At 52.8% G+C, this 21,828-nt stretch overlaps 2 protein-coding genes across 5 annotated transcripts in view; one reads left to right on the plus strand and one right to left on the minus strand.

The window, feature by feature from the left end:
- arfgef3 (ARFGEF family member 3) overlaps positions 1 to 14,561 on the minus strand; it is a 23,224-nt gene extending 8,663 nt beyond the window's left edge. For 3 of the 4 annotated variants that reach the window (XM_076046101.1, XM_076046099.1, XM_076046098.1), the window contains exons 1-30: positions 13,996 to 14,560; positions 12,977 to 13,028; positions 12,131 to 12,212; positions 11,911 to 12,051; positions 11,618 to 11,686; positions 11,269 to 11,385; positions 11,008 to 11,053; positions 10,801 to 10,885; positions 10,610 to 10,714; positions 10,377 to 10,495; positions 9,870 to 10,111; positions 9,577 to 9,689; positions 9,345 to 9,477; positions 8,499 to 8,992; positions 7,703 to 8,115; positions 7,445 to 7,611; positions 6,853 to 7,021; positions 6,662 to 6,772; positions 5,535 to 5,750; positions 5,174 to 5,284; positions 4,601 to 4,742; positions 3,795 to 4,124; positions 2,769 to 2,902; positions 2,228 to 2,373; positions 1,894 to 2,073; positions 1,120 to 1,261; positions 885 to 1,007; positions 654 to 760; positions 198 to 342; positions 1 to 90 (exon numbers count right to left, since the gene is read on the minus strand). The exon at positions 1 to 90 is cut by the window's left edge and continues 39 nt beyond it. In XM_076046101.1, the coding sequence (XP_075902216.1) occupies positions 1 to 90; positions 198 to 342; positions 654 to 760; positions 885 to 1,007; positions 1,120 to 1,261; positions 1,894 to 2,073; positions 2,228 to 2,373; positions 2,769 to 2,902; positions 3,795 to 4,124; positions 4,601 to 4,742; positions 5,174 to 5,284; positions 5,535 to 5,750; positions 6,662 to 6,772; positions 6,853 to 7,021; positions 7,445 to 7,611; positions 7,703 to 8,115; positions 8,499 to 8,992; positions 9,345 to 9,477; positions 9,577 to 9,689; positions 9,870 to 10,111; positions 10,377 to 10,495; positions 10,610 to 10,714; positions 10,801 to 10,885; positions 11,008 to 11,053; positions 11,269 to 11,385; positions 11,618 to 11,686; positions 11,911 to 12,051; positions 12,131 to 12,212; positions 12,977 to 13,028; positions 13,996 to 14,080 (4,609 nt within the window). In that variant the 5' untranslated portion in view covers positions 14,081 to 14,560. Of the gene's footprint in view, positions 91 to 197; positions 343 to 653; positions 761 to 884; positions 1,008 to 1,119; positions 1,262 to 1,893; positions 2,074 to 2,227; positions 2,374 to 2,768; positions 2,903 to 3,794; positions 4,125 to 4,600; positions 4,743 to 5,173; positions 5,285 to 5,534; positions 5,751 to 6,661; positions 6,773 to 6,852; positions 7,022 to 7,444; positions 7,612 to 7,702; positions 8,116 to 8,498; positions 8,993 to 9,344; positions 9,478 to 9,576; positions 9,690 to 9,869; positions 10,112 to 10,376; positions 10,496 to 10,609; positions 10,715 to 10,800; positions 10,886 to 11,007; positions 11,054 to 11,268; positions 11,386 to 11,617; positions 11,687 to 11,910; positions 12,052 to 12,130; positions 12,213 to 12,976; positions 13,029 to 13,995 lie in introns of all 4 variants that reach the window. The other variant, XM_076046100.1, reaches the window with a different exon arrangement.
- A 1,634-nt stretch (positions 14,562 to 16,195) lies between these two features.
- On the plus strand, positions 16,196 to 18,412 carry htr7a (5-hydroxytryptamine (serotonin) receptor 7a). Its single transcript, XM_076046135.1, has 3 exons — positions 16,196 to 17,088; positions 17,444 to 17,762; positions 17,823 to 18,412. The coding sequence occupies exons 1-3, from the start codon at positions 16,475 to 16,477 to the stop codon at positions 18,378 to 18,380; spliced, it is 1,491 nt and encodes a 496-aa protein (XP_075902250.1). The 5' UTR covers positions 16,196 to 16,474; the 3' UTR covers positions 18,381 to 18,412.
- Positions 18,413 to 21,828: the final 3,416 nt, after the last annotated feature.

The following is a 21,828-nucleotide window of genomic DNA, read 5'->3' on the forward strand; positions in this document are numbered from 1 at the left end:
GCTCCAGCGTGGGCGGCTGGTGCTGGCGAGGGCAGGTGGACACGGCGGCCGTCAGCTGCTCCAGCAGCAGGATCCACACCTGGATCAGACCTGCAGGGAGGGGAGGGGGGCGGAGCCACAGTGTCAGGGGACACGCCCACCGGTGGGGGGAGGGGCCGAGAGGAGCGAGAGGAGCGAGAGGAGAGGGAGGTGATCACCGGTGTCGTCATCAAACTCCTGCAGGACGCACTCCACGCCGTCCTCTGTGCTGACCGAGCGCTCCTGGCCCTGCGGCGGCAGGCCGGCGAGTCGAGCGCCGAGAAAGACCGGCCGCGACGACATCCGGTAGATCTTCCCCAGCAGCTGCAGGGGGGGGGGGGGAGAGACAGGAAGTGAGCTGGCCAGTTGATGGCTGAGGATACTTGTGTAAAATAGACATCTGGACTGAACTGGGGTCAGAGGTCAGAGGTCTTGATGAGCATCTGGATCATTTTAAACAACAGAAGTAAGCAGCATGCTTTTCCACTTAAAAAGTATACTAGAGTAGCAAAGTATTTGTACTGTTGTGCTACTTCCCACCTTCGGTCAGTAGTCGTGACTTCCAAAATCAGATGGTTATTAATTTAAAAAAAAAACACTTTGTAACCCGAACCAGCGCCCCCTGGGCTTGGTACCTGAGAACACCTGCGCAGGTAGTCGAGCGCCGGCAGGCAGAGGTCGGTGGAGCTGAGCGCCGAGGCCGAGTGGACGCAGTCCCCAATCTCCCTGGAGTCCAGCTCACCTGCGGGCAGGAGGTCCGAGGAACCAGAGAAGGTTTAGACACGTCGACATCATCTGCGACGACGCCGTAAAAGGAAAAAAAAAAAAAAAACGAAAGGGGGAGGGGCCACAGCCAGTAGACCCACCGAGGCCCTTGACGAACTTCATGAGGCACATGATGTAGTCGGTGGCGGCGTTGGCGAACACCTGGATGTTGTCGGTGCTGATGAAGGCCTCGAAGACGTCGAAGACGGGAGCCTGGGACTTTCCTGCGTGTGGGGGAGGAGGAGAGGAGGAGCGGTGAAGGCGGAGCTTAGCAGGTATTCAGCAGGTATAGCCCCACCCCCTCCACTCCAACCCTGACGGGCAGGGCCCTCGTACCCATGGAGTACTCGCCCAGCAGGTAGTCCTTGGTGTCGGCCTTGCCGCCGTGCACCGTCCTCAGGGCGCTGAAGAGCGGCCGCCAGCCTGACAGGATCTGGGGAGAGCACGCCTCCACCAGCTCGCCGATGGACGTCACCACCTGCAGGGGGCGCAACACCGGGTTGTTTTTATTTTTTTTAAGGCAGCTTTTTTATTGTCGATCCTACAATATTTGGTTACTCGGCGGCCCCCCGGTGTAAGGGTAGCGTGCAGGTGCAAGAAAAGAAAAACTAGGTCAGAGTAACATGAAAAAGAATGAGAGTGTAAAGGCCACTGCAAATGCAAAATGCAAAAAAATATCGACAAGAGAAAAAGAACACAAGGCACAAACATAAAGCGGCAGATGGAGTCCTGAGATTTCGCTTTTTTGATTGTTTTGTGTGTGTGTGTGTGTGTGTGTGTGTGTGTGTGTGTGTGTGTGTGTGTGAGTAAGTCATACAATAGCTGTATTTCATCCATCTTGTCTGTGTTTTATGAGTCCTTTCAATAAAGAGTTAAATAAGGCGGGGCTTCAAAGACACTCTCCTGTTGTAACTTTGCCTTTGTTAATTTTCAATTGCCATTAAAGCAACATGTTGGCTACACATCCCATGATAGGTTTTTTCCTCCTATGAGGTGGTGTCACCAAAACACTCCATCCATCTGCTGCTGCTCTGGCCCCTCTGTCAAATTTTGGAACCCACTGTGGCCCCACCAGTCGCGCCGCCCCCTCCCCACCCGAGCCCCGCCCACCTGGTCCTGGACATCGTCGTCGCACAGCTCCAGCTGCATGATGTGCTCGAAGGGCCGGAACAGCGCCTCGTTGAAGCGGAAGTGCGGCGGCTCGGCCCAGCTGGTCAGAACCTCCGTCAGCACGTCGTGGATGAAGGAGACGGCCTTCTGGGAGACGTGGCGCTCCTGGTGGCACGCCGCCTGCAGGACGGGAGGAGGTACTGTGAGCAACCAGGAGTCGGACGAGGAGGAGGTGGCGACCTCTGCAGGAGGGGAGGAGGCGCTGCGGACCAAGTTCATCGCAGGTGTGTTTTTTAAAAATAAACACTGCTGCCAGGGGAGCGAACTTGCGCACCTCCACCAGGTGGGGCGCCACCACGCTCCAGGCCCGCATCTTGTGCAGCAGCGGGCGGCTGCGGTTGCGAACGACGCGCAGCATGGCCTCGCCCAGGCGCACCAGGTGGAGGACGCTGCGGCGGTCCAGCGTGGACTTGGCCCCGCCTACCGAGAGAGAGAGAGACAGAGCGAAGTCAGCTGGGGGGGGGGGGGGTCAAGGTCACCTGAAGGTCACACAGACGCACTTGGGAGGCCAGGAACTGGAGGATGGTCCAAGCAGGAAACGCATGACAAACCCTCTCGTGCAGGTATGGGCAAACTACGGCCCGGGGGCCATATGCGGCCCATTAAGATTTCTAATCCGGCCGGCCAACACTTGAAGAAATTATTTTAACAGTAAGTCAATAATAAAATAGCTGTATTTCATCCATTTTCCAGTGTTTTCAGAGTCATTTCAATGAAGAGCTAAATACCGTGAAGCGGTGAAGACACTGATTTTGTTGTAACTTTGCTTTGGTTCGTATTCAATTGACATTAAAGCAACATGTATTCTGCAGTACCGGGCATGGCCAGGGAGTAGTCGGCGCTCTCAGACACCGAGTCGAACAGCTGAGACTGAGAAGCTCTGCGGAGCTGCTGCAGGAAACCCAGCAGCCCGGCCAGGTTCAGCTTGGTGGCGGCGTCTTCAAACAGCCTGGGGTGATGAAGCCACACACACACACACACACACACACACACACACACACACACACACACACACACACACACACACACACACACACACACACACAAGGTGGTTTGTTGCTCCAGTTTCTCTCGACAAGAATGTGAAGGATTAAAAAACGTGAAAAAAAAAGAATTGGGGTCATGAGCTGATTTATTGCTTAAAAACAGAAACACTTTGTTGCTGTTATTGTTGTTGTGTTGACGCTGTTGCGTGTGTTGGCTCCATCTGTTCTGACACACTTTGGGTGTGTATTTTTTATTTTTTTTTAGCTTTTCTTTCTTCTTTATTTAATTTTTTTTAGCCCCTAAAACCGGCCGAGATAAACTCTTACATAAGAGATGATCCCAGGAATAAACACACAGTGTGAGTGAGTGCGTGGAGGAATAAACCTCAATCAGGGCAGAGAAGCACGCATACACACACACACACACACACACACACACACACGCATGCACACACGCACACCAAAGTGTTGCTGGATTTTAACATTTCATCCTGTAAAAAACTTGAAAAAGTCCAAATGTCCCGTTTTTGATCAGGACTCCTCTCTCTCACGCACACACGCACACACACACAAACACGCACACACAGATTTGCAGGGAGGCAGTCTTGTGCTGCCCCCTGGTGTTGACAGGCTGTAACCTGTGACGCTCTGATGCTCTTTTTTTTCCCCCTCTCTTGTAAAACCTTCCCGCCGTTTCACACCTGGAGAGAAACTTTACTGGCTCCGCCCACCAGGTCAGGGCGGAGCTCCACCAGCTCATGTTTGTCCCATTTTCATTATTACAAAACTTTTAAAAATGTCCTTTAACTATTTTTTTTTAAAAACAATTCATCCAATCAGGAGCTTCCGTCTCACCTGTCGGCCTGCGTGGACAGCGTGCACACGGCCTTGGCGGCGTTCGTCCCGTTCATCAGGCTCCCGCCCCTCAGCTCGCCGCCGCCGCCGCTCTCCCTCAGCAGCTCCTGGATGGACGGCGGCTGGACGACCTTGGACCCGGAGGTCCCGGGTCCCGCCTCGTCGCTCAGCTCCAGGCCCAGGTCCACGTCCACACCCAGACCCAGACCCAGGCCGAGGCCCAGGCTCAGGCCCGCCCCCTGCTGGCCAGTCTGGGTGTAGGTGGTGAGGGGGGGCGGGGCACCGTCACTGAAGTGGCTGTGCTCCAGCAGGCTGATGTACTCTGTCACCCTGGGGAGTCACAGACACAGAATACTATGATGCTGATAATAATAATAATAATAACAATAATAATAACAATGATCATGATAATAATAATAATAAAAATAATAATAATAATAATAATAATAATGATGATGACAAGAAGGATGATGGAAATATAGCAATGCACACCCAGCCAAGTTTTTAAACTTTCACTTCATTTTTGGAGCAGTTAGCAGAAAAGAACATTTTCTTTTGAATATCACAGTATTGTTATTATGACATAGTATTTATATTATATATTATATATTATGACAGTATTATCATCATAGGCCTGACCGACCTCCTAAACGGACCTACGACTCATCGGAAAAAAATCTTTATGGCCTATTTTGTCTTTGAGTGCCTCCAGCGTAGAGATACAAGTGATTCCACAGCAGCAGGCACATTAATGAGTCATAAACAGGTAAAGCAGTTTTGTGTGTGGTTGCCGTGCGTGGCCTCACCTGAAGACGTGCGGCCAGCAGTCGTGGTTGTGGCTGCCCATCTCCAGCCCCACGTTCAGGATGGCGTCCATGCACAGCACGTGGGCCGTGTGGAGGCGCACGGCCGGCTGCGGCCGGGCCATCTGCTCCAGGCGCTGCTTGACTGGATGGGCGGCAGCGGCGACAGCACAGCTCAGTGAGGTGACGCTCAAACCGCGGTGTTAATATTATTATTACGATAATAATAATGATTATAATAATAATAACAACAACAACTACTGAGAAGAAGAAGAAGGAGAGGAAGAAACGTTACAGCAGCTGGGAGGTAAATGATGCGGTTGCAGCTCCCAATAGCCACCGCTAGGTGGCAACAAAAGTCTATTCATTATGAACGCTATCACCTTCAAACACCTTTAACGAAGGTGAGTCAAAAGAAAATGTTCAATTAGTATCGACAAAACAAAGTGAAATTCATAATCAAATTAAAATTTTAATTAATTAGGGATTTAATCGATGATTAAGTACAAGGTCACTTTTTAAGATGGTGAGTGTGTGTAGGTAGGTGTGTGTCTGTGTGTGTGTGTCTAGCCTTACCTTGAGTGATGGTGTCCCCCGCCTCCCCCGCCTCCCTCTCCTCTCTCTCCTCCTGCACACAGGAGGCGGCGGCCATCTGGGCGAGAGCTGAGGCGCAGTTGGCAGCCACGCCTGCGCACACACACACACACACACACACAAACACGCATGGAGTGAAAATCAGAACAATGAGAACAGATCCTCACTTCCCGTCACTGCTGCAACAAAAGTACCAATAAAGTTTCCTGACGTTGCCTTTAGTGGTCTGACATGCTGATAAGATGTTGATACAGGACGTAAACCCTGCCATGCCCCCCCCCCCCACATCCCTGAACCAACCCAAGCCTCCGACGACAGCGCGTCGTGTGGCGTGTGGACCCACCGAGGGCGCAGCTGAGCGCCGCCGCCTTGCGCAGGCCGTCCAGGCTGAGGCAGATGGCGTCCCTCTCGCGCTGGCTCTGCTCCTTGGCGCCCTCGGCGCCCAGGATGAACGCCAGGCCCTTGGAGCTGCCCGCCATGCGGCCCGTCAGCGGCACCGACAGCACGTCCATCAGGTTCTTCCACACGCCGGTCAGAATGAAGCGCGAGAAGACGGAGCCTGGAAGGACAAAATGGTGGTGGTGAGGTGGGGGATGAGGTGTTGGGGGGGCAGAACATGGTTTTAATGGCGGAGGAAGTCGGGGGTGGGGTTGGGCGTGGAGGGGGGTGGTTGGGGTCAAAACAAGGGCGGCGGCGGCTTCACTTCCTGTCACCGTGCTGGAATGAAGCCAAGAACTTCCTGAGAACTCGGGCTTTAATCGGTCGCTAACACAAGACTGAATGGAGCAGCGCCGAGCCAATCAGGATCAAGAGTCTTGTGTCAACGGTCCGCCCACTTTTACAATGTGACAGCTGATTGAAATGGCAACCAGTGACAGTTGCCAAAACGAACGTGGGCTTGACACAAACCACACGAAAATACCGGAAGAACTCGAACTTTATGCTTTTACTTTGATCCATCGGCTAACCTGAAAGGGGCGGGGCTTCAGTGCAATACTGCAGCCAGCCACCAGTGTGCAGTCTGACAATATGAAAGGGGATCAAATCATGCTCATTTGATTCAAAAGAATTTCTGATTTCTTTATTTATATATAATATCATATATATTAATATACTATATTTATAACAATAATAGCAACAGTGAAAAAACAATAATAACAGTAGTAGCGGTGATCATAATAATAGTGCAATAGTGCAGCATAGTATTATAAACATAATAATCAATATAGTATAATCACTTACATGCATTTGAAATGTCATGTATAATATGATATAATATAATATACAATTGAATCTAATTTAACATATAATGTATATATAAATATTTGTAGATCTTTTTTAATAAATAGTATTTTAAAAATGAATGAATGATGTAGGAGTGATGACTTAGCATTAAAGCTAACTAGCATAGTTCAGCAGCTGAGTGAAAACCAATGAGGAACCTTTAAGACTTTTGTTGTTGTGACTAACCCGCCATCACGGCGTCGCCGCCGGCCTTGTCCCAGCTGACTGCCGATTGGCCCGACACCCTCCTGGTCAGCTGACCTCCGATGGTGGCGCCGCCCCCGAGACCGTCGATGTCTGAGGGGAACAGAACAGGAAGTGGTTTTCAGAGCCCCGTTCAGAAGTCGTGTGTCGGAGCGGCCGGTCGACTGCGTTACCTCTCAGCATGGAGACCAGAGGGGGCGCCGTCTGCTCCTCCGCCCAGCCCCAGTAGCCGGCCTCGGCCAGCAGGTTGCGCTCCAGCACCTGCTGGTAGAGCTCCTCGATCCAGGCCGGAGAGAGAACCACCAGCACGCCGCTGCCCTGGATCAGCCGCACAAACTCCTTCTGCACGCACACGCACACACACGCACGCGCACACACACGCACGCACACACACACACACACACACACACACACACACACACACATACATACACACACACACACACACACACACACACACACAGCTCAATCCAGCTTCTGACTGGGTGGCACTTTTTTTAAAGGTTAAAAAAAAAATAGGTGTTGCTTGGAATGAGTGAATCTTGTGACCGACAGCAATAAAGTGGGCGGGGCATGTTGACTGACAGCTGGCTCCGCCCCTGATACCTGCAGCTCAGCCTGAACAGCTGGACCTCAACAAAGGTTTATTATTATTATTATTGTTATTATTATTATAATTTTTCTAGCAGAGGACGAGGCCTCTGATTGGTCGAACTGGCGTGTGTGTGTTTGCTGCGGGGGAGGGGTCAACGGTTCTGGGCTCACCAGGCCGAGGCCGGACGCCAGCGTGCGGCGCCGGTAGTAGTCGCAGCAGCAGAGCTTGAGGTTGAGCAGCAGGGCGCAGTAGCACAGCAGGTAGAGGCCGTCGGCGTTCATCAGCGGCTGGCAGCTCCCAGCGTCAGCTGACTCGAAGCCTGGGGAGCGCACGCCACCTGGAGGAGGGCGGGGGTTGTTGTTAGACCTCACTGTCTGATGGATCCTGAAGTTAAATCAGACACCGCCTCAGCCCATCCCCCTTCTCACCCGCCTGCAGGCTGGAGCAGAAGGTGGAGGCAAAGTTCTGCAGCGAGCGGTCCACCTCGGGGGGCGTGGCCAGGCCCAGGAGGCGGGGCAGCAGCGCCGCCAGCGACTGGACGAAGAGGCGGGCGCTCTGCTGGTCGGCCTCCTGGCTGCGGAGCAGCTTGAGCGACAGGGCGGCGGTGCGCAGCGAGCGGTGGGCGGGGCAGTCGAGAGGCGTCGCCGTGGCGGTGGCGGTCGTCTGCTGCAGCTGCTGCAGCTGCTGCTGGTGCAGCTGCAGCTGCAGCTCCTCGTCGGCCAGCGACACGTTGTCAGAGCCGATGTCGGACACGTCGGAGCGGCCCGAGTCCTTCTCCGCCGCCATGGAGTACTGGTCGCACGAGTCGAACTCGGTGCGGGACAGGTCCTGCTCCTCCATGCTGGAGGCGGAGCAAAGGTCTTTACACACCGGGAGCGAATTTGCGAATTTGCTTTTATGTAAAACCTCTCGAAGTCAACGCGACCTTCCACACCGGCAGCGAATTTCCACAGAGTGAAAAAGCTGCTGTTATTTTTTTCGCTCGAATTTTGCGAGGCAAAAAGGCAGCGGCTTTGACCTCTGACCAATCTACAGGATGTTGGCATGTTGATGACAGAACATCAACCTGCCAAGGCTGAGAACAATATTGGGTGAACTCAAAGACATTGTTCATTCGTGTCGCTTCGCCGATTGCCAGGTGCGTAAGGAGCTTTACAGTTTAGGTTCAAACAGGAAGTGAGATCTGTCAGGTGAAGTCATTAGAATCATTTTATTTCATCCCACCTGAAGTTGCTCTCGCTGTACCGCGAGCCTCCACCGGGCGGCACCCTGCACCTGGACTCCACCGACAGGAAGTTGGTGATGTCCGGGTAGACCAGGGCGTGGCTCCGCTGCACCACGTCGGGCGGGACCGCGCCCGCTTGCTCGGCTCCGCCCCCCTCCCTCTGTCTGTCCCGGCCCCCTGCCCCCTCCTCCTCCTCCGGCTCGCCGCAGGACGACGGCGACGGGAGGCGCGGCTCCTCCACGCACTCCTCCGGGGAGGCATGGCCCGGCCCCGCCTCCAGGCCCAGCATGGTCTGGCCCGTCTCCGTGGTGACGCTGATGCTGACGTCGGGGCTGCGCTCGGCGGTGGGGGCGGAGCCAGGGGCGGAGCCCGGCTGCTCCGACGCCAGGACGTGTCTCTGCCAGCGGAAGTCGGCCTCGTTGATCTCCATCGACTCTCGGCTCGACTCCGTCCCCTCCTTCAGGTCGTCCAATCGCCTGAGGAGGAGGCGGGCCTGCGAAAGGCGGCGACAGAAATCGTTATGATCTTAGGTGAGAAGATGATGATGAGATGAATGTAAATTTGACGCTTCATGCATAAATACAACATATAAATCTGGTACATAAATTACAATAAAGAGGATAAGCACAATACGCTACATACAATTTGATAAATACAATATATTTAAAGATGATAAATATGACACGATAAATATTACTATGATGATAGATATATTTAAATGTGATAGGTATAATGAAAAAAAAAAATACAATACGATAAATACAGTAAATGCGATACAATACATATGACTTGATGAATAAGCCGCCTCAACATCTGTCCACCAATCACAAAGACTTCTCTCTCACCTGTTCTGATTGGATACCGCGGCCGTGCGACAGCTCGTCTAGCGCCACCAGCAGGGCGCAGGCGCAGGACACAGAGGAGTAGCAGGCCTCGATGCCGCCCTTCACGCAGGCCTCCGTCATCCCGTCCATCACGCTGCGGTCCACACACACACAAACACCTTCAGTCAATACAAACCATAACGACCGCGACCACGACGACAACATGCAGACAACAACAGGAAGTGAGTCTGACAGTTTGAGAAGGTCCAGGTGGGACTTCCTCTTGGAGAAGGAGCGCTTCCTGGTCTCGGGCTCAGCGGTGCAGGGCCCGGCCAAGTCGTAGAGCCGCTGCGGACTGCCCAGGATCTGAAACAAACACACACACACACACACACACACACACACACACACACACACACACACACACACACACACACACACACACACACACACACAAAACAGGAAAACATCAGTGCTGCCCTGTACTTGCTTATCCTCTACAGCAGCGGTGAGCGCTAGCCCCGCCCACCCTCCGGCCCCGCCCACCTCCTTCATGATGCGAATGGCCTCGGTGCGATGCTGCGGTGGTGGGTACAGCAGAATGCGGTGGTAGAGCGACTGCAGCACCGGCTTCATGGACTCCACGCAGCTCACCAGACGCACCAGCTCGGCCGCGATGTAGCACACGGTCCGCACCACCGGCGCCATCCTGGCGGGGGCGCTGGACGAGCAGCCCGACCCCCGGCCGTGGTCAGACACGCCCCCGCCGGCCGGCTCCGCCTCCATGCCTTGGGGAGAGGAATGCAAACGCGTGATTTTTTTTGGTGAGTTTCATATAAATACGGTGTGTTAAATACAATACAACAAGCACGATAAGTGACAGAATAAATATGACACAAATATGATGCGAGACTTCTTAGTGACCACTAGGAAGTGCGTTCCTAGGCGGCGCTATAGAGCAGAATCTTGTTTGCCGTCTTGACGGGAACAAAATTTGGTGAGTTTTGGGGAGTTGGTGGAAACTTTATCTCTCTGTTTTTGATGCTGACTCACCGAGTCTGTCGAAGAGGCGGTCGTGCACCAGCACCCCCGTGTGGCCGTGGTAGGAGGTGATGGTCTTGTCGCTGACTGGGTTTCCCATGAGCGCCACCAGGGACGGACAGAGCTGCTTCCTGCAGCAGGAGACCAGGAGACGCTGGATTCCAATCGGCAAGAACACGACATCTTTCTACAGTGACACCTGGTGGCCGGGAGGGCCAAAAAAAAAAAAAAAAATCGCAACTGACCACACCAGGTCGGTGAAGCCCCGTGACAGGTGCATCGTGGGAGGACAGCTGGCCAGCATGGACAGGATGCACTCCAGGTAGAGGAGCTGCAGGAGCTGGTTCCCGCTGAACGGCCAGACAAAAATAACAATAACCGTCAGCCAATCAGGAGACAGCATCGAGGATGATGAGCGGCAGGGGCTCAGCTTCACCTCTCCACCGACTCCAGCTTCTCACAGAAGACCGTCAGGACCGTCACCACGTCCTCACACAGGGCCTGGCTGGTGGGGGACACATCTACACACACACACACACACACACACACACACACACACACACACACACACACACACACACTCTGATATCAGACAGCCTCTGCTCTGCGTCCCGTCTGTCTGATCTTTGTGGTTGTGTCTCACCTCTGCGGTGCAGCACCGTCACCGTAGCCTCCTCGCCGTCGCCTCCCTATGGTAGAGGAGAGCACAGCAGGGGGCGTGTCCAAAGTGTCCTATGACTTATTATTAATTAATCATTTCAGCTTTGATTCTTCTTCCTGTTTGTCTGCTCAGCGCTAGAATGTCCCAGGTTACCTGAACTGCTCACTGTCTGCAGCGTGGCACATTTGTTCTATTCCTGTGTGTGTGTGTGTGTGTGTGTGTGTGTGTGTGTGTGTGTCTGACCTCCTGTCTGTGTCTCAGCTGCAGAGTCAGGTCTCCCAGGATCTGGCTCAGCGTTGCTCGGACCGCCGTGTTGATGCTGCGCTGGTGGCAGCTGGACACGTAGGTGTCAATACACACCTGGACAAACAAAATCACACACACACACACACACACACACACACACACACACACACACACACACACACACACACACACACACACACCGGCATGACATGTTTCCCTGGTTTCTGCTAGCTGTAAATGCTGTGTGTGTTAACGGCTAATGCTATAGCGGCTAACAGCACTTGCCGGTTCTGGCAGACCGGATGGAACCGGTTCCTCCGGTTCCTCGACGTGATGCTCGACGTACCTGTGCGATCCGGAGGATGGAGTCGCCATTGATGTCAAAGTTGGGCGAGTAGGTGATGCACAGCAGGACCTGCACACAGGAAACACTGCGATCAGGACTCACTACCCCTAGTGGCCAGTTCTGGTACTGCTTGTTGAGCATTGATATGATATAAAGTTCAAAAACAAATAAATAAATCAAAGTTCTACTTCTAGTTTTCGGTCTGGGTGGAAAACAGTGGGCGGAGCCATCAGGAGAAACACGGCGAGAAATGTGGTGGGAAATGTAAACAGGAAGTTGGACACAGCCCTCACCTTCATGACCTCCACCTGCAGGTCCTCATGGAGCGACGGCGTGATTCGGACCGCCTCCAACATCTGGCTGAGCAGCTGCTTCTCCATGACCTCGGTCTCCACCAAGGCTCCGCCCACAAACCTGTCCTCACACAGCAGCTTCTGGGCGGAGCAAAGGCCTCACGTCAGAACGCAAAAAAAACATTTTAAGTGAAAAACGTTTTAAAAAAAGAGACGTCACCTGCATCCCGGCGAGCGCCGTCTGTCCCAGCTTGGTGTTCTTGGACTCCAGCGCCATCTGGAGGGGCAACAGACAGCGCTCCCTGCAGGCACACAGCGGGAGAGCAGGTGACAACAAGGAAAAGCGACATCTAAAACGCCACCGACGTATATTGATTTTATTCTACCGATCGCTTCAATATCTATTATTATAATAATAATTAGCAGTGTTTTGTTAAAAATAAACCTTTATTTTTATTCTGACGATGTTTCTGGCCGGCTACCAGATATTTCTGGATGGTCTGTCGGTTACGCAACGTCTGATTTCTTTTCTTCTCCTCCTTCAATTGTTCTCCGTGTCGTCTCGGTGGCGAGGAAACGAGGCCGAGCTGTCGGGACGCTTCAGTGAGACTGGTTTTAAAAATCAGACAGAGAGAAGAGGAAGCGAAGGCCCCGAGGCGGCGCCGCTCTCTGGGCTTTGCAAGTGTCGAGCTGGTTTCAAATCGGCTAAACAGCCGACCCCCCCTGCGGGTGGTTGTGCACTGACTGCATATCACATGGATGAGCGCCTGCCAGTTGACAAACGTAGCCCTGTTAGCGTGTTGACTGCGACACGAGCTGCATTTCCATGACTCCTAGAATTGCGCAAAACCTAAATATCGCAATACAAACTGGTAATGGAAACACCTAAACTTTGAAAAACCTCTCAAACAGGCGAAAAGGTTTGGACGCTCTCATGAGGAGGCTTTTCAGACGTATCCATATAGAGGTACATCACAAAAGTGTCATCGGAAACGGTGGTGAATTATTAGATGAACTATTATGGATCCAGTTTTGTGTTCTCGACGGCTGATATTGTTTGACTCACCGCAGCTGCGAGGCCGAGATCTTGGCTCCCCCATTCTGAGACTCCAGAGTTTCTGCAGTTTGATGCAGCAAAACAAAAGAGAAGAAGAAAACCAGGGTTTAGACACCTGGACGACAGGAAGTGTTTCCGCTTAACAGGCTCTGTTGTGGACGAGAAAACACAACCAATAAGATTAAATTTGAACAAAAATGATTTTAGTGTGAAACTCTTGAGAGGAGCTGCCGGCTCACACTCACAAATTACAAAAAAAACATTTTTCTTTTCTTTTCAATCAACAATGTGAGGCAGTGACATCAACATGAGCGGCTCACCAGCCAGGTTAGCATGTTTAAATTGAATTTTTGTGAAGTGAACCCCTTAAAAACAACTTCACAATCACACTTTTACGAGTCGGAAAGCGGGAGTTAGTGTGTTAGCGTGTTAGTGTGTTGACGTCAGGTGATGAGAGGATAGGTGGATGCTGTGTGTGTCTAAGGCGGCACTGGTCACAGTGTTTGACCAAAAGGGGGCGTGTCCACAGCATGAAACGTCACAACAGGTATTGTTATGTGGTGTTAATTTTACACACCGATTTTGAGGTTAATTCAAAGTTTATACCTGATGTCTTTCATGTCTGTGAGATCATTTCCAATAAATTCCAGGTAGAGTCTTGGATGTTTCACTGCCAATAGATGGGGAGCTGATTTCAGACAGATATTTATTTATTTATTTATTTATTTATTTATCTAGCTATTTATTTCTTACAGGGCCGTCAGGCTGTGGTGCGTTCAGGGTCCAACCCGGAAAACCAGTCTATCCCACTAGAAGCAAATTAGAAAATCCCACCGAAAGCAGCAGCAGCGTCCTGATCCCTGAGGCGGTGCCACCAGCAACAGAAGCAGCAGCAGCAGCAGCAGCAGCAGGTGCAGCCAAACCGGAAGTCAAACAATCACGCTCTTTGAATAAAAGCCTCTATTTCCCGCAACACCTGATTTCTCGCCTGTCAAGCCGTTTGGTTTTTTTTTTTCTCTGGAACTCACCGCAGGCGTACACGCAGGCGTCGCGCACGGCTTTGTGCTTGTGGCCGGAGGCTTCCTTCTGCAGCCGCCGCAGGACCCCCTCCATGGCGGCCTGACGGGGCTCCGAGGCCGGGCAGCGGTGGACGGACACGCCAGGGGAACCGTGGTGTTGCTGTGTCTCGGGGCCGAGGGTTCGGGCTCACAGCATCCTCTGACTGACGCCCACCCTCCCGCTGCGATCAAGACGATGATTCAGTGCTGGAGACCTGCTGATGACGTCACACCCGGAGGAGGAAGCGAGCGGTGACGGGCGGATAATCAGGCGGAGCTGCGGCTCCTGAAGGTCCGGACACGGATCTGACGGACCTCCTTGCGCTCACCTGCCTGCTCGTCTTTCGATCCGGTTCCGATCCGGTCCAGCCGCTGATGCCTGAGACTCCTCCCAGGGTTCCACATCCGGTTTGGTCCGTCCCCCCAATTCAGCCCGTGGTGCGTTCTCCGTAGCGCCGCTGAAGAAGGAGGATTAGCCACAGGCTTGGCAACCCCTCGTATTTACGTACGACGTTGACAGGCTAGGGCTGGAGGATGAGTGGAGAGTCCCTGGGAATAGACTTCCTGTTAATTTCAAAATAAAAGTCTTAAAAAACCTTCAAAAATAAAGATTAAAAGGCTTTACAGTAGATTCAGGCGTTAGAATCTAGCTCAGGGGTCACCAACCTTTTTGAACCTGAGAGTGGCTTAATGGGTACAGTATGGGTACTATAATGGGTATAGTCATATGAAGGGCAACCAGTTTGATACACTCTCCCGAAATAACAAATTTCCTCAGTTAACCTTGAGTTAACTGATTATTGATGATACTGGTCTGTGTGAAGACCAGTTAATGAGTTCTCAATATTTATCAACAATAACTTACCAAGCTTGTATAAAATGTAATTTTAGATGCAGCTCAATGCGCTATTTTTAGAACAGGCTTGTGGGCCACTCGTGTGGTTCTTGGGGGCCTACCTGCAGCACCCAAGAACCAGGGAAGAAGAACAGGGAACCCTGTCGGTGACCCCTGATCTAGTTCATAGGCAGGTAAGACTGGGAGCTCACAGGTCTTAAAAAGTCAGTCACCTGTTGCAACACCCTGTCGGGGTCAGCAGGGCGGCGCTCTGTCCAAGTCAAGCCGTGTCCATTGGTTTTATATGTTGCGACTGGTTTCCTTCCTTCTGACTTGAATTACAATTTCATTAATTTAAAGTGGAAACTCACAGGTGTTGCTGCTGTTTCTCTTTTAATCTGTCTCTGAAGGAGGTTAAAATGTGTCAATAAAGTTTAATAAAATAATGGAGCTGATAAAAATGTCCACCCTGTGAAAGGGACGAGACCTCAGAGACCTCAGAGGGCGACACGAACCCACACCTTGGGAAGGTGTGGTCATCAATGACCTGGGAGAGGTAATCAGTGAGACCCTTAGTGACATCACAGAGGGCCTCCAGAGGGTGCATGAGTGTGTATGAGTGAAAAGTGGAGCAGCGATGGACTGACTGCGATCCCTGCCGAACAAACGACGTTAGAAGCGTTTATCCGTCCAAAGATGCAGCACATGCATCATGCGACCGCTTGGGGGCACTACTGCTTCAGACTGTTAAATCGCTGTGCGTTCTCGACTGGTCCGAGATGGAGCGGCTCAGAATCCGGTCTGGACTGGATTGTTATTATTCTTGATACATATTCCTCAGATCTGCCGCAGTAGAATCTCGAAACCTCGACATTTTTTTTCAATTTTACTTTATTTTATTTTATTTTTTTAAAACTGAATCCAGATTATAGTTTCTCCATCGAGGACCTTTTCCCGCGCCAGAGACTCAACAGAGGTCCTGCTGTGCGCCAAGTGGGCGGAGCTTGCACACACACACACACACACACACACACACACACACACACACACACCCTGTAGTGGTGGTGGTGGTTTTCTCTTGCCCCGCAGCTTTGTCTGTCGCTGCGTTGCGCTGCGTAATTACGCACGGAGGGAGGAGGAGAGCGCGGAAGCACGGAAGCACCGTTGGAAGAGCGGCACGAGACGAGACTCTTTTTTTGGTTTTCCTCTTTTCATCAACTGTTCATCCACTATTCGGTCGTCAACTATTTAGTGAGATCCAGTTCATTAGGTTTATTCCTGTTTTGGCACTGTGACTGGTTTACGCACCGAGCTGCAGACCAGTAGCCTTGGTGTATATACAGATTTTTATAGGTCAGGTATTTTTGGGAAGGTGCCCGCAGCGCGCCACGTGCGTGACCACGAGGAGGAGGAGGGTGGAGTGGGGGCGGGGGGAAGGAGGGTGCGCCTGGGTAGGAGAGTTTAGGTGTCTCGACTGCTGCTGCCGTGGAGGCAGACCGGGCGAGGAGAGGGTGAGGAGAGGGTGAGGAGATCAGAGGGTCTGGACCCGCCGAGACCGGGACACGGAGCGACTGCCAGCAGCTGCGCGTCCATGGATGGAGAGGCGGCGGCGGTATGGTCCTCTTGGGAGCCGCTAACTGCAGCATGAGGTTCCCGCTGGTGCTGGAGGAGCAGCAGCAGCGGCTCGCCGGGGCTCCTGGAGGCGCCGCTGGCCGGATGATCTCCGAGGCTCTGGCGCCGCGGCTGCTCAGAATCGCGCAGGGAGCCGCAGAGGCGGCGGCGGCTGCGGCTGCGGCTGCTGCGACCACCACTTCCTCCACCTCTTCCTCCACCTCCACCATCTCCACCTCCAGCAGCGAGCCGCGGGTGGTCGCCGAGGGCAACGGAACGCGCTGCGGCGAGGAGATCCTCAGCTACGGGCGCGCCGAGAAGGTGGTGATCGGCGGCGCGCTCGCCGCGCTCACGCTGTCCACCATCTGCGGCAACCTGCTGGTGGTCATCTCCGTGTGCTTTGTCAAGAAGCTGCGCCAGCCCTCCAACTACCTGATCGTGTCGCTGGCGCTGGCCGACCTGTCGGTGGCGCTCGCCGTCATGCCCTTTGTCAGCGTCACAGACCTGATCGGCGGCCGCTGGGTCTTCGGCCAGTTCTTCTGCAACGTCTTCATCGCCATGGACGTCATGTGCTGCACGGCGTCCATCATGAGCCTGTGCGTCATCAGCATCGACAGGTGAGTCTGAGAGGGTCCAGCCCACAACAGCGCGCGGCTGCCATACTAGAAAAAAAAAACGGGCTCCTTATGAGATTATAACGTGAAACTTTTTTTAACGTGATAATTTTTACGTTATTGCATGAAAGTTTCACAAAATAAGATAATAGTTGCACGCTATAAGCCGAAAATTATCACCAAATAACATGATAGTTTTATGATATAAAGTGAAAGTTTCACGAAATAACGTGAAAGTTTCACGAAATAACGTGATAGTTTTACGATAAGTTTCACAAAGTCACGTGAAAGTTTCACATTATAACGTGAAAGTTTCACGAAATAAACGTGATAGTTATCGCCCCTCCCACTCCTGTAGGTACCTGGGCATCACCAAGCCGCTGACCTACCCGGTGCGTCAGAGCGGCTGCTGCATGGCCAAGACCATCGTGTCGGTGTGGCTGCTCTCGGCCTCCATCACGCTGCCGCCGCTCTTCGGCTGGGCGCAGAATGTCAACGACGGACGCGTCTGCCTCATCAGCCAGGACTTTGGCTACACCGTCTACTCCACCGCCGTGGCCTTCTACATCCCCATGTCGGTGATGCTCATCATGTACTACCGCATCTACCGGGCGGCCAAGCTCAGTGCCGCCAAGCACACCATCAGCGGCTTCCCCCGGGAGAGGCAGCAGGGAGCAGCAGCAGCAGCGGCGACGGCGGCGGTGGCGCAGGCCGCCAAGCCTCAGGAGGAAGAGGAGGAGGAGGAGGAACAAGAGGAACAAGAGGAGGAAGAGGAGGAAGAGGAGGAGAGCCTGGACTGCGTGGCGGTGGCGCTGAAGCTGCAGCGGGAGGTGGAGGAGGAGTGCAGCAGCCGCATGTCCCGCCTCCTCAAGGCCGGCGGTGACCACCAGCAGCAGCAGCAGCAGCAGCGCCGCCACCGCTGCAACCGCCGCAACCAGTCCATCTTCAAGCGGGAGCAGAAGGCGGCGGCCACGCTGGGCATCGTGGTGGGCGCCTTCACCGTCTGCTGGCTGCCCTTCTTCCTGGTGTCCACCGCGAGGCCCTTCGTCTGCGGCGTGGAGTGCAGCTGCGTGCCGCTGTGGCTGGAGCGCACGCTGCTGTGGCTGGGCTACGCCAACTCGCTCATCAACCCCTTCATCTACGCCTTCTTCAACCGCGACCTGCGCACCACCTACAGCAACCTGCTGCGCTGCCGCTACCGCAACATCAACCGCAAGCTGTCGGCGGCCGGCGTGCACGAGGCGCTCCGGCTGGTGGAGAGGCCGGGCGACCACAGCGCCGCAGCCGATGTCTGAAGGAGGAGAGGGAGGAGGGGGGGGGGGGGGGGCGAGGGGTAAGGGAAGGCAGGTGGAAGAGGAGGAAAGGGAGGGGAAGGATTAGAGGGGGAAGGAAACAGGGAGGCGGAGGAATAGGAGCAGGAGGAGGAGGAGCGGAAGGGAAAGGAGCAAAGGGGGGAGGGGGTAGAAGAGGGGAAGGAGGAGGTGGAAGCGGAAGGATGAGGAGGGGAAGGGGTGTGGAAGAGGAGGAGAGGGATGGGAAGGAGGAGAGCGAAGGGTGGAGGAGAAGAGGGAGGGGAAGTAGGAGAAGGAGGAGGGGTAGGGAGGCGGTGCTGATGGCGCTGGACTTGCGGCCACTTCCTGCTACATCACTGTTTGATGGTCAACAAAAAGTTGGAGATCTCCAAAGATTCCTGCTGGTGCTGTTGCTTCGTGGAGTTCCACTCTGGTTTGGTGCTCGGCCCACTGAAGCCTGAGGAGCAGCTTGGAAAATAACAACATGAGGTGCTGAACGAGTTACTGGTGGCTCTGTTTGGCAAAAACAAACAAACAAAAACACCTGAAGTCTTCAGTTTTTCTTCACTGAATGGTGGAGATTTGACCAACCCGGTGTGTCCACGGTGCTTGGTGAGGTGTACGGATTGTTCCAGACTGAATCCACCCAGAACTGAAGAAGGGAAGTCCACAGGAGTCAAGTAGGGGGCAGTAGAGAGTCTGTTTTAACACACACCTGGCCAGAGGAGCTCCAAACCCTCCTGGTCTTCTCTGTTTGTGTTCACCGTGATTCTTCTTCTGGATGGGATCACTGATCTGGTCTGATCAGAACCGCTTTCTTGAGAGGTCTGAAGTCCTCAGAGCTTCTTCTGTTTTCTGTTTCCTGGCCCCTTCGGTTCCGAGTTCTCACCACAACAGAAGGAAGAACACCCGTGTTCGAAACAATCAGTAGCGACCAGCATTGATCATTTCCTCGACCTCCCCAGCGCCCCCTGGAGGTGGTAAATGTACAGAGAAAAAGCAGGAAAGAAGCTGAGAATGTAGCTGGAAAAGCTGTAAAATGTGAAAATTTTGCTGAAAACATCACTTGTTTTTCCCCCTACCTGATCATCTGCCTGTATCACTGTGTTTGGGTCCACACTGAGTTTATTATTATTATTATTATTAATAATAATAATAATAATAATAATAATAATAATAATAATGATAATGATAATAATGATAATGATAATAGTAATAATAATAATAATAATGATAATAATAATAAATGTTGGTGGCTAATTTCAGCCTTTCTAAAATGTAAAACATTAAAGAAATGTGTAACACTGTTTGACGTGTGTTTGATTTTAGTCGCGAGACTTCAGTATTTTAGGAAGTAGCAGGTGATTGGCTGCAGCCCTGAGAGGGCGGGACAGCGAGTGGATGGACGAGAACCAGAAGACTGAAGGATGCGGACCAGTTGATGTTTCTCCAGCGTCTCTGCCAAGACAAACCCACTCAGGAAGTTGCTGCTGGTGCAAGACGGGAGGCGAGAAGCGAGCGGATTCCTGGAAAACCACGCAGAGACGATAATTAGATCATAAACATCTACCAGGCTGGAGGGAGAACGGCCCCTTAAGAAGCCAAAGTAGCAACAGTTTTAAGTTCACACCTTCATCCACCAGTGATCTTTCACTCAGATGAGGGGGGAGGGAGGGAGGAGAAGAAATTTGTGTGTGGTGTCTTTTCACTCTGTCCCTGGAGGAGAGAGTTGAGCTGCGATCAGAGTGGAAGGAGGGAGTGTGATGGAAAGAGAGGAGGTGAGGATGAGAGGAGGAGGAGGAGGAGGGATGAAGGGTGATGGAGTGAATGAAGACGCTGTCTCTGTCAAACTCTCACTTCTTAATCAGCGACTCGAAGCTTCGCCGCAGTGACGTCGGTGCGAGGAGTGTGGGGGCGGAGCCGACTGGTGGTGATGATGATGTCATAAGCGCACAACACACACACACACACACACACACACACACACACACACACACACACACACTCACAAGATGGATAAAAGCTGGTGAATAATGGAGGAGGAGGATGATGAACTTGAGGAGCACTCAGCTCTCTCTCACTCCTGCTGCTGCCTCGCTCGTCCGCTGAAGGTCTTCTCTCCTCCTCCTCGCGTCTTCTGACTTCCAGAACGTCTCCTCGTGTCCTTCACAGTCTCACTTTTTCATCCTCCTGTTTCTTTCTTTTTCTTTGCATGAAACCGTCTTTCTCCCCGAGTCGCTGTCGCTGAGTCTCAGCCGGCCGGCGGTGAATTTATCCGAGCTAATCCCGCCGGCGGCTGAGATTTAAAAAGAAAAAAAAGGAAAATGTAAAAGGAAAACGAGCCAATCTGTCGTCTGCCGGCAGTCGGAAGCTGCTGTGAGGCGGCGGCGTGAAGCAGGAGGAGGAGCTCAGCACAGCCTCCTCACTGTCACTCTGTCAGTCTGAGATCTTCCCGATGTCTCGGAATGTCTCAGAAACTATGCAGCTGTCGACAGGACGCTACCGGGAATGTTCGGAGTCGCTGAGGAACGTTTCCAGAGTTCTAGAGTTGCAGGGAAACGCAGCAGGAAGCAGAAAATAGTTCAAATAATTCACTTAAAATGAGGCAGAAATCCACTGAGTAGCTTCAGGGTAAAAAGCTTCAGGGTAAAAAGCTTCAGGGTAAAAAGCTGGTGGCGGGTTGCAGCTCAGCACTTAAATGTTTCTGACAAGTGTATTTTCGCCACACAGCTGTGTGGCTAGCCGGGTAGCCACGCCTCCTCAGGAACCTACTGTAAACCACGCTACAGCAACAGATGACTGCTGTAGACAGTTAGCTCAGACTGGGAGGGGCTGTGGTTCTGGTTCTGATCCCCAGGAGTGTCCCGACCGGTCCGCAGCCGCTGCTAACTGACACTAACAAACTAGCGGAGGGAGCTAGGCTAAGGATAGCTGTGCAAATGCGGCCTTCCTCGAGAACTTTAACACTTGAGTCGTAAGAAATTGCGTAATTGGGAAATTGATGGGTAATGTCGCCACAAGTCGGCTGGTGAACTGCGGCGCCACCTGCTGCCTGGTTTCCAGGTAAAGCAGAGGCAGGAACTCCTTCACACCAACCAATCAGGAGCTGCTCTTTAACGACGACCACGTTCCTTTGAAGTGGCTCAGCTGCTCGTTAGCGCTCGAGCGGAAAATTGAAATCTTGTCGGGTGCGACTGAGTGAAAACAGCCGGCGGCCGATCGGAGCAAAACTTTTTAATGGCCACGCACAACGGTTTCGCACAACTTCCTGTCAGCTGGCGCCTTCACCAAGGAAACAGCGGTGGAGACGACGGGCTTCTGAGTGGTGAAGGTTTGGACGTGGTGGTTGAGCCACAACGTCAAGACAACCTTTGTAACTGATGGCTGGCGACCTTCAAGGGTCGGCGGTGGATCATCGGTTCAGGAGGGCGGAGGAATCCTAAAGGGCAGC

The sequence above is a fragment of the Nelusetta ayraudi genome, unplaced genomic scaffold (genome assembly GCF_046127955.1).
Source record: "Nelusetta ayraudi isolate G7.1 ecotype Tasmania unplaced genomic scaffold, CSIRO-AGI_Nayr_v1 ptg000089l, whole genome shotgun sequence".
NCBI classification, from domain to species: domain Eukaryota; kingdom Metazoa; phylum Chordata; class Actinopteri; order Tetraodontiformes; family Monacanthidae; genus Nelusetta; species Nelusetta ayraudi.

What these genes read in the sequence shown, in the direction of transcription:
- htr7a (XM_076046135.1), top strand. Translation starts at nt 16,475, where the DNA reads ATGGTCCTCTTGGGAGCCGCTAACTGCAGCATGAGGTTCCCGCTGGTG. An exon ending in TGCGTCATCAGCATCGACAG is followed by an intron (nt 17,089 to 17,443) that starts GTGAGTCTGAGA and finishes CCACTCCTGTAG; the next exon opens with GTACCTGGGCATCACCAAGC. An exon ending in GGGAGAGGCAGCAGGGAGCA is followed by an intron (nt 17,763 to 17,822) that starts GCAGCAGCAGCG and finishes GAGGAAGAGGAG; the next exon opens with GAGGAGGAGGAACAAGAGGA.